General features: G+C 49.4%; 1 protein-coding gene across 5 annotated transcripts in view; it reads left to right on the top strand.

Annotated features, from left to right (window-relative positions):
- The window catches only part of SLC27A1 (solute carrier family 27 member 1), a 31963-nt gene that overhangs the window by 2508 nt on the left and 10198 nt on the right, over positions 1-19257 (top strand). For all 5 annotated transcript variants that reach the window (XM_038566907.1, XM_038566903.1, XM_038566905.1 and 2 more), the window contains exons 3-7: positions 15390-15784; positions 15917-16078; positions 16173-16242; positions 17001-17092; positions 17164-17273. In XM_038566907.1, coding sequence (XP_038422835.1) covers positions 15390-15784; positions 15917-16078; positions 16173-16242; positions 17001-17092; positions 17164-17273 — 829 coding nt within the window. The remainder of the gene's footprint in view (positions 1-15389; positions 15785-15916; positions 16079-16172; positions 16243-17000; positions 17093-17163; positions 17274-19257) is intronic.

The following is a 19257-nucleotide window of genomic DNA, read 5'->3' as shown; positions in this document are numbered from 1 at the left end:
GTGCAAGATTTGGGGGGTTCAGGATTTGTGTGTGTGGGTGCTATGTACTCCGATTGCTTGGGGATCTCTAGAGACTGTGATTTCTCAGGAGGGGATGCAGGTATTCTTGGAGGAAGATCTTTAGGGTGTTGCCGAGGGGCTTCCTTGAAGAAGCTGTTGGGGGTCCTCCTGGCATGAAATAGGTGTTACTGGGGATTCCCATCGGAGCAAATCTTAGTAACAAACCCCACATGGGAATGGCTGAGCACCTGCTGTGGGTTTGCCAGGCTGATCCTCTCAGGGGAGATGCAGGATGCAGGAACTCACCTATTGTAAAGGTAAAGAAACAGGCTCTGTGAGCAGCAGGGATGGTGTGGAGCTGGGGAAAGTTCCACTGCCAGTTGACTGGTTCTGAACCTTCTAGAGCTCATCCTTTTCTCTCCATGCCTTGACCCCTGCCTCTGCCCTTGGTCTTTCTGATATGCAGATTTGACCATGCAGTCTGTTCACACACCCTTCACAACCCCCGTCCTCTGCAGGAGGAAGACTCAACCTCCAGCTGGACACTAGGGGCTGTGACCTATGCTGGGATCTGCCCACTTGCCACTCCCCACCTCCGTAGGTTCACCTGACCCTCATATCAACTTGCCTTGTCAGACTCAGGATGTTCCTTCTGTCTGGAACATACTGGACCTCCTTTTGTCTGCTGATGCCTTATGATGTTGCCTCTCTCAGGGGACCCTTTGCTGAATTTTCCTACTCAGCACCCTCCCATGCTTCCTTGTTGCCCTTAGAATTTAGACCACATGAGGTTCCCGACCACGTCCCCAATCTCTTCTCCTTTCTTTTGCCACTCTTCCACCTACACTGGCCTTTTTGCTGTTCCTAAACATGCTCAGCCCTAGGGAGCATGCCCAGCCCTAGGGACTTTGGGCAGCAAGTATGCTGCTCCCTCTGCTTGGATTACTCTTTCTTTGCTCTTCATTTTCATCATGCCATGGCTTGAATGTCACCCCAGAGAGCCCTCTCCTGACACCGCGTCCCTGTATGTCCTCTCACCTTGTTGCTTTTTGGCAGAATGGCCAACATTTACAGAGTGCTCCCTCTATGCCAGGCAGCAGGCTAAACATGACTTCTTTAAGCCCTCCCAACAACCCTGTGATGTGGGTACTCTCTTGTCCCCATCTTACAGATGAGCAAACTAAGGTGTAGCATAGTTTGGTCACTTGCCCAGGGTCACAAAGCAGGTAAGTAGTAGGGACAAGATTTGAACCCAGGGGGTGTGGCTCCAAAGCTTGACTTGTAACCACTAGCAGCATTTGTCATTTGTAATTATTTAAGTCTCTTTCCCTCTATTAGGCTGTGGGCCCTTTGGGGGCACAGTGGAGGCTGTGTTGGTCTTCATAGCCCTGGCCTCCACGAAGGGTGGCACATGGCAGGAACACGGGATATGTTTGTTGGCTGGCAGGCCTTCCCTAGCTTCCTTGGGTTTGCCCAGGCCCCAGCTCTGCCTTATTGAGCTGGAGTGCCTGTTCCTGGCTGTCTCCCCTGTGGATGGGGCGGGAGCTAGGACTACTCCAACTTCCTGACAGAGGGCTTAACACACTTTTCTATAAGAGGCAGCCTCGAAGATGGCCCAACTTCCTGGTCTTCACACTCATATGATCCCCTCTGCTTTGAATGTGCGCTGGATGTAGTGACTCACTTCCAATGAATAGAATACAGCAAAAGGAATGGGAGATTGTATCTAAGATTAGTAATAAAAAAAGACCCGTGAACTTGGGAGTGGATTCTCTCCCAGTGAAACCTTGAAATGACCACAGCCCCGGTCAACACATTGATTGCAGCTGCACAAGACACCCCCAGCCAGAACCACATAGCTAAGCCACTCCTGCTTTCCTAACCCTCAGAAACTGTGAGATAATAAATGTATCTAGCTGGTAATTTTGGAGGGAATTTGTTACACAGCAATAGCTAACTAATGCAGCTTATAGAGCCCTCTCCGTGGACCAGGCTTTGTAGCGTTCTACAGTCCTGTGAAGAAGGAATGCCTACCAGTGTTATTTTACAGGCTGATGAACCAAAGCACAGAGATGAGGTCATTTACCAAGGATTGCACAGCCAAGGACGGATGAGGGCACTGCATTCTATGTTCTGAGCCGCTGTGCTGTGCTGGGGGTGGTGGTGGGGGCTGCATTTAAGCCCATGGTTCAGAAAATATTTAAGCACTCGCCTACAGTTCCCCACCTCATTCCGTCTCCTGTATTTGTGGCATGAAATTTGATCACATTTATTTATCCTTGTTGGTTTCTTTCTGCCATGGTGCTCTGAAGCTCAGCGTGAAAACATGAGGGGGCAGAAGGAATAGAAGGATGAGAAAAGGTCTCAGGAAGGGCCCAGAGGCAGACAGTGGCTTCTTTGTCCCAGGGTGGGGGTGTCTTGGGCTGCTGCCAGGTGGGGCAGCCCAGGCATGTGGCTGGAGCTGAGCACTGGAGTCCACTGCCTGCCCACGTGGGTGTACTCCAGAGAAAATGGGGGCGAGGGCAGGATGGGACAGGCCGTGTGAGCTGGGCCGCGTCATGAATGCTCTTGTAACCTGATCATGATAAGCTACAATCTCAGTTCCTGTTTTTGCTGTGTCTTCTTTGGATGGGGGGGGCCTCTTTGTAAGGGGGCTGCTTCCTGTTGTTCCCAGCCTTGCTGATGGTCCTTTCCCCACTGCTATAAAAATAACACCAGCTCACGGGGTTCTTGGGGTGCTCTGTCAAGTTTACTCATGGGAAGCTCTTAGAAGAGAGCTATGTCCACAGTAGGTACTTGGATGAGTTGGTGCTGATTGCCATCAGCTGGTGGCTGGACGGTTGGGAGCTGGAGGGCCGGAGCCAGTGTGTCTAGCTGTGGACCCCAGCTCTGCCACTTGCTGGCCCAAGGAGCATTACCCTCTGAGTCCCAGTTCCTTCATCTGTGAAAATAGTCCTTATGTAGTCCTTCCTTTTCAAGAAGCATGAATTGAATATCTCCTGTGTACAACATGGGCACTTGGCTCACCACATGGTACATGGTGACTATTAATGCTTTGTGGCAAGCCTGAGGAGGAGCAGAGGGACCCTGCTGGGGGCCTGGTTCTGGGCTGTTCTGCCCTGACTTGCTGTGTGACCTTGGGCATATTAATTCACCCCTCTGAGCACCAACCTCTTTCTGTCACCTGTCACATGGGAATCTTAGGGCCCTACTTTGGAGGGTGGCCATGTTAGCTCAGTACCTGGCACATAGTAGCTCAGGAAATGCCATAGCTGGTCATCGTAGCTACTCTATTTACTACTGAATGGATCCGATATCAGAATCTGTCCATGGAGGTGGATGTGTAGACAGCTATCTTTTAATATTTTGTTTTTACTTCTTTTGTGGAATAATCAGCATATACCACATGGTACAAAATTCAAATGTTACAGAGAGGTTTACAGTGAATGTCATCTTCTTTGCTGCTCCCAGCCCTGCAGTTTCCTTCCTCAGAGGCCTCTTCGATGTCTTTCCCAAGATATAGTTACAGGAATATGCACAGACTTTCCTATTCTCCATGCCTACAGATGGCTGCACATTCTCCATCATATTTCTCACCTGGTACTTTCTGTCCATTTTTATATATTACTTTTACTAAAGTCATACAAGCTTTGAGATGAAAGACTCAAGTCTCCTACCTCTAGTGGCAGCTACATGCTTCTTTCACCCACACCCACATTTTTCCTTGTCTACCTGGAATGACTGTTACCTCTTGTCTGAATCTTTTGGACTTTAACTCCCTATCTCTAAACGGTTTATGGGACAATACCTGAATTTTTTCAGTTGGGGACTTGATTTGTCATCTCCTTCCATGGAAGAAGAGGATGTGGCATCCTTCTACCCTCCTTGCCCTAACTCTCTTCCTATCCCTCTACATTGCCTGTACGCCCTCCTTCCAACAGACACGTATTCCCATACCTTCATTGTCCCAGTATTATTATAGTTGATTGTCATTATTTGCAATAATTTTGTTCTATAAAAGAACAAAAGTTCTCTCTCTCTCTGTGTGTGTGACTATCATAAATAAAAATAAAAATAAATAAATAAATATGGTTTACTTTAAAAAAATAAAATAAAATAAAGTGTCTTTAAGTAGAACAAACATAAAACAAGATTATGTATTGCTTGCTTGATAAAAATGTTGTAACCAGAGGTTTGCAACAACCTAACCCTGTATTTTCTCTGGGAACGATGGCTCAGTATTTGTTAATTCAATATTTGCAGTACACTTTTGTTCTTAAAGATTTCATTCATCTATTCATGAGAGACACACACAGAGAGAGAGAGAGAGGAGAGAGAGAGAGAGAGAGAGAGGCAGAGACACAAGCAGAGGGAGAAGCAGGTTCCATGCAGGGAGCCCAACGCGGGACTCGATCCCAGGACTCCAGGATCACGCCCCAGGCCAAAGGCAGGCCCCAAACCGCTGAGCCACCCAGGGATCCCAAGATACTTTATTTTATATATATTCTGCTTTTTTTTTTTAAGATAAGTTCTGTGCTTGGTGTGGGGCTTGACCTCATGATCCTGAGATTTAGAGTTACATTCTCTACTGACTGAACCAGCCAAGCACGCCTATATTCTTTTGAAAAAATACATGGATTCTTGACTCATTACCAGTGAACTCATGGCCAACAGCATTATAACTCATGCCTGAACAAAACTTCCTAAGTAAGGCACATTTCAGCATTCTTGTATTTGGGAACACTCGATAGCTTTATACCCAGGGGCCATTTTAAACAGCAAAATCACCAGCAGAAAGGACAATAATGCAAAAAGTGTGGCACTAAATAGATTATCAAGAGGATGCTTGTTTACAATATGAGCTGAAATAAGAGGACAGAGTGTTGCCTTAATTTGACCTAACCTGGGAATGCGCACATTGATAATGCAATGTTTTTTGCCACTCTATGTGTGTCCTCCAATGGTTGTGAAAGTAAGGTGAATGTTGATTTGGGGGTTACAAATAAATTTTAGTGAGCAGGCAAATTGGTAATGAAGAAATCTGTGAATAATAAGGATTGACTTATCAATTATCATAATTTGGTCAGGTCACATGTCAGTATTTAAATAGTTTTGATGCTAACAGTGTTCTCAGTTCAGCCATCTAGTATACTATGACCATTTTTTAATTTCATTAACAACCTTTATGTATTTTCTTTGGGATTATTGATTGCCTTTATATTTATTAGTTTTCTTGGTCTTTATCTTTACTTTAAGCTCAAACAACAGTTGTCTCTTTCTTCTCTCATGAATTCTATAGCATTAGATTGGATTTCAGTTTCACCTTTTTGGAGAAGTCTCTCTTTTAGCCTTCAAATTGTCCAGGGTAGGCTAGTTGCCCTCTGCACCTGGTGCATAACCATAACTCCAGGCCTGATCATAGCCACCTTCCTGAGGATTGGCATTACTTCTGTCTTGGGTTAGACACCCTGTTTCATGGATCCCTGGTGGTTTTCTTCTTTGGTTTACTCTTTTGATTTGTTGCAGCACACCCTTATTGGCTTTTGGAGAAATTGTGATGAGAAATTAGTTTTTTGAGACCATTCATGTATGAAAACGTTTTTATTTCCACCCTCACACTTGACTGATGGTGTGGGTATAGACGTCTAGGTTGGAAATTATTTTCCTTCAAAACTGAAGACATTTCTTCTCACATGATTATTGTTGAGAAGTCTGAAACTCTCCTAATTCCTGATCTGTATTTTTCTTTCTGGAAGCTTGTTGGATCTTTTCAAGATGGTGGGCTACTTCCATCCATTGTATGGTTTGTTGGTTGGTTTCAGGTCAATGAAATTTTCTTGAATGTATTGATGATTTACTTACCTTTATGTCCTTTGTTCTTCTTAGAACTCCCGTTATTCAATACCTAGAACAGTGCTTGGCTTAATAACTATTTGTTGAATAAATGTAGTGTTGGATTTTCTGGACTGGTTCTCTAATTTTCTTTTTTCTTTTCCATCTCAACATTTTTATCCTACTTTCTATGATATTTCTTCAAATATACCTTCTAACTTTTCTATTCATGCTTGACTTATGCCCTCACATTTGAAATTTCTTTTTTTTTTTTAATTTTTTTATTTATTTATGATAGTCACAGAGAGAGAGAGAGAGAGGCAGAGACATAGGCAGAGGGAGAAGCAGGCTCCATGCACCGGGAGCCTGATGTGGGATTCGATCCCGGGTCTCCAGGATCGCGCCCTGGGCCAAAGGCAGGCGCCAAACTGCTGCGCCACCCAGGGATCCCCTGAAATTTCTTTTTAAAAATATTTATTTATTTATTCATGAGAGACACACAGAGAGAGAAGCAGAGACATAGGCAGAGGGAGAAGCAGGCTCCTCACAGGAAGACCCATGCGGGACTCAATCCTGGATCCTGGAACCATGCCCTGAGCCAAAGGCTGATGCTCAACCACTGAGCCACCCAGGTGTCCCTGAAATTCCTTAATGTGATTGTTACTTGTTTAAATTAATAGATTTTATTTTTAATTTTTTATAGACTTCATTTTTTAAAAAAGATTTATTTGAGAGAGAGAGTGTGTGAATATATGCAACAGGCGGTAGGGGCAGGGAGACTCTCAAGGAGACTCCCCGCTGAATGTGGAGCCTGATGTGAGGCCTGATCCCATGACCTGAGATCATAACCTGAGCCAAAGTCAAGAGTTGGATGCTCAACCAACTGAGTCACCCAGGTGCCCAAGACATTATTTATTTATTTATTTGTTTGTTTATTTGTTTTTTATTTATATTATTATTATTATTTTAAATATTTTATTTATTTATTCATGACACATACACACACACACAGAGGCACAGACACAGGCAGAAGCAGGCCCCATGCAGGGAGCCTGACTTGGGATTCAATCCTGGGTCTCCAGGATCATACCCTGGGCTGAAGGTGGCGCTAAACCGCTGAGCCACCCGGGCTGCCCCCCAATACTTCTTTTTAAATTATTATTGTCAGTTTTAGGGGGTCCCAGAGAGCTGGGGCGATCGGGAGGCTGTGGGTATTTGGGGGGTCTCTATGGGGACTTGGTGCCGGTGAGAGGCCCCTAGGGGCTCTTCAAGGATTCTGGTAGGTCCCTAACGGGTCCATAGTGGTGACTCAGTGGTCTTTGGGGGCTGTCAAGATACTTTGGATTTTTTAGAGCTTTCTCGGAGGGCGAGGGATGAGGGGGCTTCTTGGGGGATCTGTAAGGGACTTTTAGGGTTTCTGAAGGGTGTTTGTCTCCTCAGGGCCATTTACTGGTTTCTCTGTGGCCAGCACGCTCTTTGAGAGTTTGGGATCTGTGTAAGATTTGGGGGGTTCAGGATTTGTGTGTGTGGGTGCTATGTACTCCGATTGCTTGGGGATCTCTAGAGACTGTGATTTCTCAGGAGGGGATGCAGGTATTCTTGGAGGAAGATCTTTAGGGTGTTGCCGAGGGGCTTCCTTGAAGAAGCTGTTGGGGGTCCTCCTGGCATGAAATAGGTGTTACTGGGGATTCCCATCGGAGCAAATCTTAGTAACAAACCCCACATGGGAATGGCTGAGCACCTGCTGTGGGTTTGCCAGGCTGATCCTCTCAGGGGAGATGCAGGATGCAACTCAGTGTTGTGCTCATCTCTTGGCGTCATTTTTCTCATAGCACTTGTTCACGTTATGTCTCGATGTCACATTTTGGTAATTCTTGTAATATTTCAAACTTTTTCATTATCATCATATTGGTTATGGTGATCTGTGATCAGTGATTATAACTCACCGCAGCCTCAGATGATGGTCAGCATTTTTTTAGCTAAAGAAAGGAGCTAAATAAAGTATTTTTTGGAGTAAGATACATTGTTTTTCTAGATGTAATGCTATCACTTACTTAATGAATTATAGCATCAACGTAACTTCTCTATACCCGAGGAAACAGCTTCATTTGATTTGCTTTGTGGTGATATTTGCCATATTGTAGTGGTCTGGAACCAAACCCATACTATTTCTGAGGTGTGCCTGTATTTGTTTCCCCTGGCTATTGGAGCAAAGTGGCATGAACTGGGTGACTTAAGACAACAGAAATTTATTCCACTATAGCCAGAGAGGCCAAAAGTCTGAAATCAAGGTGTAGGCAGGGTTGGATCTTTCTGGAGGCTCTGAGGGAGAATCTCCCGTGCCTCTCTCCTGGCTTCTGGTGGCTGCTGGTGCACTGCTCCTCGATTTGAGGTTATGTCCACTCCAAATCTCTGCCTCCGTTTTCTTTTCTTTTTTTTTTTTTTTCTGCCTCCGTTTTCACATGGCTTTTTTTTCTGTGTCTGTGGTTCCTTTTCTGTTTCTTTCTTTCTTTTTTTTTTTAAAGGTTTTATTTAGCTACCCATGAAAGACACAGAGAGAGTGAGGCAGAGACACAGGCAGAGGGAGAAGCAGGCTCCATGCAGGGAGCCCAATGTGGGATTCGATCCCGGGACTCCAGAATCACGCCCCGGCCAAAGGCAGGTGCTAAATCGCTGAGCCACCCAGGGAGCCCCCTCCTTTTCTGTTTCTTTTAAGGACATTTGTCATTGGATTGAGGGCCCACCCTATTCCAAGATGACCTCTTCAAGATCTTCAATTGTATCTACAAAAACCCTTTCCCCGCATTATGGCTACTTTTACAAATTCTAGGGGCCAGGAGTTAGACGTATATTTTGGAGACCACCATTCATCCCATTGTGCAGGGAGTGGGGTCTGGCCCAGGGCAGACCCAGGAGACCAGAGTGAGCTGACTGCAGCACTGGTTCCGTGGTGTGATAGTGGGGGCCAGGCTGGGCTGCTGAGATGGTCAGATTTGGGCTAGTCTGCATCGGAGAAAGTCATTTGTTCTACCCACCCCCCGAAGACCCCTGTCTGGGCTTGGGGGATACCCTGGTCAATGTGACAGGCTGTGAAGGTGGCAGGTACTTTTCCTGTCCTGTGGAGCCCATGGCCTAGTGAGGGAGAAGAATAACCGAGAAGGCAATGAGGAAATAAGAAAATATCAGGAAAAATGACGAGAAGGATCGAACATGTTGGGGTGAGCTAGTGGCTACTTCAGCCAGGGGGGTGAGTGCAGAGCCCTCCGCACAATTAGACAGGTGAGAGGAGCCAGCCTTGCAAAGACGTGGGGAGAGAGAGAGTTGCAGACTGAGGGAAGAGCAGGTGCAAAGCCCGGAGGCAGGATCCTGCTGGACAGAGTAACAACGGACCCCTCTTCTTCAACCCCTCTTGTTGGCCAGGCACTTAACACACTTGACAGGTATTAGGCTGAGAATTGCGTTGTTTGGGTCGCTGCTCTGGGCCCTACTTCTGTTTGTAAATAGGGCAATGGCAGGACCTACGCTGTGCTGAGCTGGAGGACACCGTGGAGGTCATTAGGCTCAGGCTTCTGGCATTCCAAGTAAGGAAACAGGCCTATATAGAGAGAGCCGGGTCTGCCCGGGCCCCAGACTGGTGGGCAGTGGAGCAGGATTGGAACAAAGGCCGTGAACTCCAGGCCACCTTTCCCATCTGGGCTGTGCTGGGGCTCAGAGCTCCTGGGCCGATACTTGAAGCAGTCCTGCCTCCTCCTTGACCCTTACCCCTGAGGGCTTCCTGGGCTGGCCCCTGCTCTTATAACTTGCTTGTTCCTCTCTCTTCCTTGCAGTGTGGATATGAATGAAGTTTCTGGGTAGATAAAGTGCTAATTTACTTCTGATTCCTTACTGACAGGTGCTTCTTTCCGTGGGGAAAGGATAGCAACAGAGTTTACTGAGACTATAGGACAGGCTAGGTCCCGTCTTCAGAGATCTGCATCTACCTCTTTTATCCCTACCACGACCTAGGAGGTGTAGGATCTTATCGTCCCCATTTACCATGAGGCCCAGAGAGGGACGCACCTGCCCATGGCCACTGTATGAGTGTCCTGGGGCTGCCGTAACAAATGACCACAAACTTGGTGGCTTAGAGACACCGGGGTGGCTCAGTGGTTGAGCATCTGCCTTTGGCTTAGGTCATGATCCCGGGGTCTTGGGATTGAGTCTCGCATCAGGCTTCCGGCAGAGAGCCTGTTTCTCCCCCTGCCTATGTCTCTGCCTCTCTCTGTGTCTCCCATGAATAAATAAATAAAATGTAAAAAAAAAAAAAAAAACAACTTGGTGGCTTAAAACCACAGGAATTTGTCTTCTCAAAAGTTCTAGTGACCAGAAGCCTGCAATCGAGGTGTTGGCAGGGCATGCTCCCTTGAGTGGCTGTAGGGGGAAATCCTCTCTTGCCTCTTCCAGCTTCTGAGGCCTCCAAGTGTTGCAAGGCTTGTGGCTCCAGTCTCCTCCCCTGTGTTTCTGTCTTCTCTCTTCTTCTTTTTTTTTCCAATTTAAATTCAATTAGCCAACATATGGTACATCATTAGTTTCAGATGTAGTGTTCAACAGTTCATCAGTTGCGTATCACACCCAGTGCTCATCACATCACATGTCTTCCTTAATGCCCATCACCCAGCTACCCCATTCCCCCAGCCCTGTGTTCTCTCTTCTTAAGAAGACACCTGTCGTTAGATTTAGATCCTGCTGGGGGAATCAGGATGACCTCATCTCAAACTTACTCTAGTTATATCTATAAAGATACTATTTCCTTTTTTTAAAAAAAGATTTTGTTTATTTATTTGAGAGTGAGAGAGAGAGCATGAGATGGGGAGAGTCAGAGAAGAAGCAGACTTCCTGCTGAGCAGAGAGCCTGATGTGGGGCTCAATCCCAGGACCCTGGGATCATGTCCTGAGCCAAAGGACACCCACCTGGGTGCCCCAAAGACCCTCCTTCCAATTGAGGTCACAGTCTGAGGTTTTGGATGGACATGAATTTTCAGGGATGCTCTTCAACAACTACAGTTGTGTGCAGGCAGAGGAGGCAGGGCTGCATTTGAGTGTGGACATCAGCATGGTCCTTACATTCCAGACCCTGTGGTTAGTGCCGGTACTGTATCCCTGGACACAACAGACAGACAGACTGCATGCTTGCTCTCATAGAAATTGACAAAAAATCCAGGAAACCAATAAAGGGATATGGTAGTTTTAGATTGTGACGATCACTCTGAAGGAATAAAACAGGCTGGGAGTGTATCCGTTACCCATCAGTTCCGTGGCTGTGTAACAAATTACCCCAGAGCCCAGGGGCTTAAAACAATGCTCAGTGTGATTTCCTGTGGCTTCTGTGGGTCAGGAATTCAGATGTCACCATCTTACCTGCTCTACCACGTCTGGGGCCTCAGCCGGAAGACTCAAAATCTGAGGCCAGAATCCCCTGAAGTTTTGTTCACTCTCACGTGTCACTAGAACACCTACAAGTGGCCTCTCCATGTGGCCTGGGCTTCCTTGCAATCCAGTGCTGGGTTCCCAGGGCTACTGTCCCCAGAGAGTGTGAGAACATCTGCAGGCCTGGAGGAAGGGGTGTCATCTTTGTGCCCCAGTCTCAGAAGTCACACAGCATCACTACTGCCGTGTTCTCTTCCTTAGGCGTGAGTCCATAAGTCTGCCCCTTCCCGAGGGGTGGGGAAATGGGACCTGCCTTTTTTTTAATTTAATTTTTTAAAAAATATTTTATTTATTTATTTATTCATGAGAGACACACAGAGAGAGGCAGAGATACAGGCAGAGGGAGAAGCAGGCTCCATGCAGGGAGCCCGATGTGGGACTTGATCCCGGGTCTCCAGGATCATGCCCTGGGCTGAAGGCAGTACTAAACGGCTGAGTCACCCGGGCTGCCCAAATTTTATTTATTTTATTTTTTTATATTTTATTTTATTATTTTATTTATCCATGAGAGACACAGAGAGATGCAGAGAGAGAGGCAGAGACACAAGCAGAGGATGTGAAGGAACCTTGATGAGAGGTCTGGGGCAGAATATTCCAGGAGTGGGAACCACATGGGCAAAGGCCCTGGGGCAGGAACTTTTGCTGTGCTGAAAATCAGAGAAGGAGGTGAGACCAAGCTAGAGGAATAGAGTGATGAAGTGGGTAGACAGATGGAGTTGGGGCAGGCGGGGCCTCACAGGCCCTTTGTGGAAGGTTAAAACATTTCGGTGGGGAGGGTGTCGGGTGGCTCAGTTGGTTAAGCATCTGACTCCTCTTTTCAGCTCAGGTCATATCTTGGGGTCATGAGATCCAGCCTCACTGCAGGCTCCGTGCTGAGCGTGGAGCCTGCTTAAGATTATTTCTATCCCTCTCCTCTTCCTCTCTTTCCCCAAAATAAAAATTAATAAAAGATTTTATTATGGTAGATTTTGTGCCTACCGAAGTGGAGGGAATAGTGTAATGAGCCCATAGGCCCATCCTCCAGCATCCATAACCTTCACATGCTCTTCCTCCACTGTCTGAGTCCCACTGGTGCATCCTTTCACCTGTTAGTTTTCTAGAATCTGTCTCTGGAAGGCAAGGACTCTCCCTTTTTAACCTTGCTGCAAGATAGTCTTTGTGAATTATCTTGTTTGGTTTTCTTATAGTAAATAAAGCACTTATAAAATTTCCATTAGTGGGACGCCTGGTGGCTCAGTGGTTGAGCATCTGCCTTTGGCTCAGGTTGTGATCCCAGGGTCCTGGGATCGAGTCCTGCATTGGGCTCCCCACAGGGAGCCTGCTTCTCCCTCTGCTTGTATCTCTGCCTCCTTCTCTATGTTTCTCATGAATAAATACATAAACTCTTTTTTAAAAATTTATGTTAGTGACATGGAGCACATTCTGTTACATAACCACCACTTCTGTCTGGTTCCAGAACATTTCCATCACCCTAAAAGGAAACCCCATTCCCATGAGCAGTCATTCCCCCTTCCCCTCAGTCCCTAGCAACCACCAATGTGCTCTGTTCTCATGGGTTGTTTTTGAGGTATCATTTACATATAATAAAATAACCCATTCTAGGTTATTTTATTACCTAGATTGGTTATTTGATTACCAAAACATTGTGGGTTTTGACCAAGGTCCACAACCAAGTAATCACCACCATCAAGATACAGAACATTCCTATTGCCCCACAAGACTCCTGCCCCTTTGCCATCGTATCCCTGCCACCCACCCTGCCTCTGACCCGGCCCCAGCCCCCTGCCCCCACTGATCTGCTTCTCCCAGCTGATCAGCTTCGCCTGTGCAAAGTGGGTGCTCGCTGTCTGGGGCGTTAGTGAAGGACTGGTCACCAGGGAGGGGTAGGACATGGGGCTCCAGGTTTAGGGGCTTGAATATAGTTGTTCAGCCTCTGCTTACTGAGCACCTACTATGTGCCAGGCTCCTGTCAGGCGCAGGTGTCACATCCCCTGGTCACTGCAAACAGGGGCTTCTAGGAGCAGAGCTCTCTGGTTAACGGGGTTCATTTCTTTTTCTTTTTTTTTAAATATTTTATTTGGGCAGCCCAGGTGGCTCAGCAGTTTAGCACCTGCCTTCAGCCCAGGGCCTGATCCTGGAGACCCGGGATTGAGTCCCATGTCGGGCTCCCTGCGTGGAGCCTGCTTCTCCCTCTGCCTGTGTCTCTGCCTCTCTCTCTCTCTCTCTCTGTGTCTCTCATGAATAAATAGCTAAAATCTTTTTAAAATTTTTAAAAATAAAAAAATAAAAGATTTTAGTTATTTATTCGTGACATACAGAGAGGCAGAGACATAGGCGGAGGGAGAAGCAGGCTCCCTATGGGGAGCCCGGGATCATAACCTGAGCCGAAGGCAGACACTCAACCACTGAGCCATCCAGGCGCCCCAGCAGGGTTTGTTTCTGGGAGGTTGTCAACCACCCTGAGAGTAACAGGGCAGGCATCCAGAGGGAGTCGGTGGCCAGCAACTTGCCCAAGACTCTTTGTTTATGCTCCTCAAAGCTGTCCCCATGCCTGCCCTGAGACCTTGCTCATGTGTGGCTGCCCCTCCTCTCACCAGAGATCTGGCCAGCCGCAAAGATGTGGCTGCTAGTTCAGGCCTGGCCTGGGAGCTCCAGAGGCCTCTCTCCCTCCCTCCAACACTGTCCTATGGGATTATCTGTGGCAGGCTCCCTGTGCTTCAGGAGAATGGGGCGCCCATCTATCTCCACTGCTGCCTCTCCAGGGCCTAGAACAAGGTAGACATGAGTCCCTGTCATTCACAGCAGGGAGAGATAGCCCAGGGGCAAGATGGTAAATCAGAAAGTTGCATATGAAATTTGACAGTGTAAGTGCTGTGTTGAAAAAAACAAACAAACAAACAAACAAACAAACCAACCAACCAGGGACCAGAGAAGGGAGGGGGTGGTGGTACATTAATAGATGGGCATCCTGAAACGGCCACCTGAGAGGGTGGCATTTGAGCCCAGACCTGATGGAAGTGGGGGAGGAGCCATGTAGATGTTGGCAGAAGAGTGGTCCAGGCAGAGGGCACAGCCTGTGCAAAGGCCCTGAGGTAGGAGCTTGCCGTGTGTGTTCAAGGAACAGCAAGAAGACCCTGTGGTGGGAGTTAGTGAACAAGGGGGAGGTGGCAGGGGAGCAGGATGGAAAGTGAGGTGGAGTGGGAGAAAGTTGGAGGGGGAGAAAGGTTATGTCCAGGTCACCACTGGGTCTTGCCTATCATGGGCCTGGCACGCAGTAGGTGCTCATCATTTGGCAGGAAGTGGAAAAAGTTTGCCACTGTGCTGGCTGCTACCTCTAGGGATGGAGGGCACACTGAGGTCCAGATTTGGGGATATGAGCACAGTCCGGTCTGTTTATCCAGCACCTAGTATGTGCCTGGGTTCTCGGCCAGTGCAGGTGTGACTTCTCCTGGGTGCTCACAATCCAGGGATGGTGGGGAACAAACCCCTTACCAAGTGGCTCTGCACAGGGGCTTTGATGGAATATAGGGGATAAGGAGAGCTCCCAAGGTGGACAAGAAAGCATTTCCTGCCTCAGTCTGGCCCCACGGTGGGGACTGTATGCCTTGATGGAAAAGCAGTGGGCACAGGACAGGGGCCAAGCCCTGGAAGTCTTCCTGGAGGAGGTGATGAGGATACCAGGTTAGGATGGGTGCAGCATGAGGAATCCAGGCTGAAGGTGGTGGTGAGATCCATGGGAGGCTCTGGACGTCCTAGGAGAGAGAAACAAGGACAGGACTGCACCCTGGCTCCCTCGGGGTCACTGAGCTAGCTGGTGGAGAAGGACTGAGTGACTCTGATTTACATGGCATGGCATGGCCAGCTTTGACAATCTAGGTACTTCTGGGTTGGTTGGTAAATAGCCCTCTCTATGCCCTTGGTACCCCAAGAGACCCAGCAACCAAAAGGTCCTTGTTGAATGTTTGGCATCCTTGGGGGCACAGAGACCTCTTCCTCCGCTTTCTCCAGATGGAGATGCTGAGGCTCAGAGCAGTCTTCTGGAGGCCAGGTAGGGCACCCAGTGACACCATCCCCTCCATCGCCCCTCCCAGTGCCCTCTTGGTGCTGATCCGCGTCCGTCTGGAGCTGCGGCACCACCAGCGCGCCCGCCACACCATCCCGCGGATCTTCCAGGTGGTGGCACAGCAGCAGCCCGACCGCCTGGCGCTGGTGGACGCGGGCAGCGACGTGTGTTGGACCTTCGCACAGCTGGATGCCTACTCCAACGCTGTGGCCAACCTCTTCTGCCAGCTGGGCTTCACACCAGGTGACGTGGTGGCCATCTTCCTGGAGGGCCGGCCGGAGTTCGTGGGGCTGTGGCTGGGCCTGGCCAAGGTGGGCGTGGAAGCCGCGCTGCTCAATGTTAACCTGCGGCGGGAGCCCCTGGCCTTCTGCCTGGGCACCTCCGGTGCCAAGGCCCTCATCTTCGGAGGGGAGCTGACGGCAGGTGAGGCTGGGTGCAGGGATCGCCCTGAGCGGGGGCCCGGGGCTTTCCGGGCCGGGGAGATGGTGCGGTGCACCCCAGGCCTTGGGAGGGGCCCTGGCTATCCTTGACCGTGACATGCGCTTTGGGCTGCAGCGGTGGCCGAGGTGAGCGGACAGCTGGGGAAGAGCCTGCTCAAGTTCTGTTCTGGAGAGTTGGGGCCCGAGGGCATCTTGCCAGACACCCAGCTCCTGGACCCGTTGCTGAAGGAGGCCTCCACAGCGCCCCTGGCACAGCCCCCGGACAAGGGCATGGATGGTGAGGCTAGGGTGGGACGCCCTTCTGCCGACGCCCACCCTGTCCCCCGCCCACCCACCGAGTCCTCGGTCTCCAACACGTGCATCTCCTGCAGATCGACTCTTCTACATCTATACCTCAGGGACCACGGGGCTGCCCAAGGCTGCCATTGTAGTGCACAGCAGGTAAGGGACCCCGGCATTACTCCCCAGCTTTGGGGAGTGACTCCAGGTCGTCTTCCGGGGTGGGGAAGACCCCTTCCCTCTGCTCTTGCTGGGAATCTTAGGGACATTTCTATCTTAATCGGATAAAACCCATGGCCCATCCCGGGACAGCACTGCTCTTGCCCCTGCCCGTAATGGCCCTGCCTCCCTCAGGGGCCACAGAGGGTTTAAAATCTTAAATCAGACCTCCCCTGTGCCAGACTTGCTTGTACCTGCCTTGGCCCTTGGAGAAAAATCCAGACTCGTGTTGTGCAACCGCTGACAATTCTCTGCTGTCCTCTTCTTCCTCTTCCCGCCTCGCTCATGTCCTTTCAGTCCCTTATACTTCCTTAGATGGGCCAAGGTCCTTCTGGCCTCAGGGCCTTTGCACATGCTGTGCCCTCCACCTAGATGCTCTTCCCCAGCTCACCTCCATGGCTCCTTCTCACTAGGTCTCAACTCATATGTCACCCCCCTCTCCCTCTGCCATTGCCCCACAGAATCCCCTAATCCCTTGGGCTGTGTCACCTTCAGCCCCTCTCTGTTTCTCTGCTCTCTGGTATTCCTCATGGCCCCTAGCACCATCAACAATTGTTAGCTGCAAGTTCCTCTCCTGCACCCCGGTGAGCTGGCCTGGCTCTGCCTGGGTCCCTGCTGTGTCCCCCTCCCTGCACCGCCTCCCCCACTCCCACACCCTGGAGGATGTAAGTCCCAGCCCCTGCACTCCGCGCCTCCCGCAGGTACTACCGCATCGCAGCCTTCGGCCACCACGCCTACAGCATGCAGGTGGCAGACGTGCTCTATGACTGCCTACCCCTGTACCACACGGCAGGTACCGCGGGCAGGTGGGGGCGGGGTGGGGGCCAGGGACTGGGGACCCCTCACCGAGCCCGCCCTCTGCAGGGAACATCATGGGCGTGGGGCAGTGTCTTATCTACGGGCTGACGGTGGTCCTCCGCAAGAAGTTCTCAGCCAGCCGCTTCTGGGATGACTGCGTCAAGTACAACTGCACGGTCAGGCCCCGCCCCTCCTGCGCCGTCCCGCCTTCCACCTGCTGGGCCACCACTGTGGCGCAGCCACTCTCCCAGCCCCCCTCCAGACCACCCCCCTCACCCCAGAATGGCTGCTTTGGAGGGGAACAGGAGGGTAGCTGGGGTTTCCTGAGCACGAGCTCTGTGCCCAGCCCCAGACTAAACCTTCCACCTGTAAACACAGTGGATCCTTACGACTACGTGGGAGTGGGCATAAGGCATCACGAAGACCATTTTGCAGGTGGGGAAACTGAGGCCTGTCCTGCAACTGGGATTGGTCCCAGGCTGCCTGAGTTCTCTAAGGAATACACCCTGTGCCCCAGGAGTCTTCCCTGCTGGTGGCTGCAGGAAATCAGGAAATAAAACCAGTGGGTACAGCCACCACCCTGGGCTGGCTAGGGCCACAAGGTGTGGGGCTTCCAGAGGCGTAAGCATGAGTAGAGGTGGAGGACATCCACAGTCCTGGATCAGGGAGAGAAGGGGGCTGGGACCCATCCTTTCCTCTCTTCTCCCCTCCACAGTGAAAGGAAACCAGGCTGAGGATTTCAGGGCCCTGTTGGGGGTAGGAATACAGGTGCTAGCACCTTCTTCCAGGGAGAAGGGGTGAGGAGAGGAGAGAATGGGGTGTGGCCAGGGACTGGCAAATTGGCAGGTGACCACCTCACCTTGGACAGATGGGGCCCAGAGAGATCAGACCGGCTTCCCAGGTCACACAGCTGGGCAGGGTGGAGGCTCTGGGCTGGCATCCTGGGGACCCTTTGGGGCAACAACTGTGATCTGCTCACTTTTGAGGATTTTCCATTTTGCTTGTGGGGAGTTCTTGAGGTACATTGTTAAATCAAGTCTTGAAAGACAAGGCAGTCTGTTTTTGTACGAACTTGATAATTGAGAGTTGTGAATGTACGTATCCCCTACTTTCTGAAAGCTCCAGTTGCATCGCTTCACTTTGGGGAAAGACCTACATCGATACCTGAGTTCACTAAACCAAAAGAAATCCGAAGAAGATTTTTCTTTTTTTCGAAAACACCCATTTAATGGATCTTTCATAAAAGTGAAGTGGTGTATTTCAGACTTTTGGAAAGCAAGGGATATGCTTTGCTTTATGCCATTTCAACTTGTGAAAGCTTTCCTAGGAACACTCTGCTTTGGGGGTAGTGGGCAAAGCCTGTACTCACGAACATGGACAGAAAGTATAGGCCAGGCATCTGTCACTGGCCCCAGGGGCCTTCGAACACCCCATCCTGCCCCTGGCCAGCCCCACCCACTTTCCTCCTTCTGCATCATTGCGAAGCAAGCCCCAGAGAGCAGTGTGTTTCCGTCATAGATGTTTGAGGAAAATCTCTGAAAGATGAGAACTATTTTGTTTTTGAGGCAAAATTCGTATAAAATAAACCATTTTTAAAGTGGACAGCTCAGTAGTGTTTAGTATATATATGCACAGTGCTGCGTAACCATCACTCTAATTCCAGAACATTTGCATCCCCCCAAAGGGAAAGCCCATCTGCATTAGCACTCACCCCTCATCCCTGTCCCCTCATCCCCCAGCCCCTGGGCAACCAACCCCTCATCTACCTTTTCTCTCTATGGGTTTGGGTTTGCCTGTTTCAGATGTTTCTTGTAAATGGGAATCACACTGTGTAGCCTTTTGTGTCTGGTAAGGACGGTTTTTAAAACAAAAGAATGGAAAGCAGAGTCTTTCATATAGCCACATTCACAACAAGCAGCATTATTCACAATGGCGAAAAAGTGGCAGCAAGCCAGTGTCCATCAGCAGGTGGATAGACAAGCACCATGTGGTGTATTCATATGATGGAATATTATTTAGCCTTAAAGAGGAAGGAATTCTTGCACATTCTGCAACATGGATAGACTTTGAGGACATCGTGCTGAGTGAAAGAAGCTGGTCACCAAAGACAAGTGCTGTATGATTCCACTTTGATGAGGGGCTTAGAGTCGACACAGTCAG

This window comes from Canis lupus, chromosome 20 (assembly GCF_011100685.1).
Source record: "Canis lupus familiaris isolate Mischka breed German Shepherd chromosome 20, alternate assembly UU_Cfam_GSD_1.0, whole genome shotgun sequence".
NCBI lineage: Eukaryota > Metazoa > Chordata > Mammalia > Carnivora > Canidae > Canis > Canis lupus.
The sequence above is the reverse complement of the archived record's forward strand: the minus strand, read 5'-3'. Positions and strand labels throughout refer to the sequence as shown.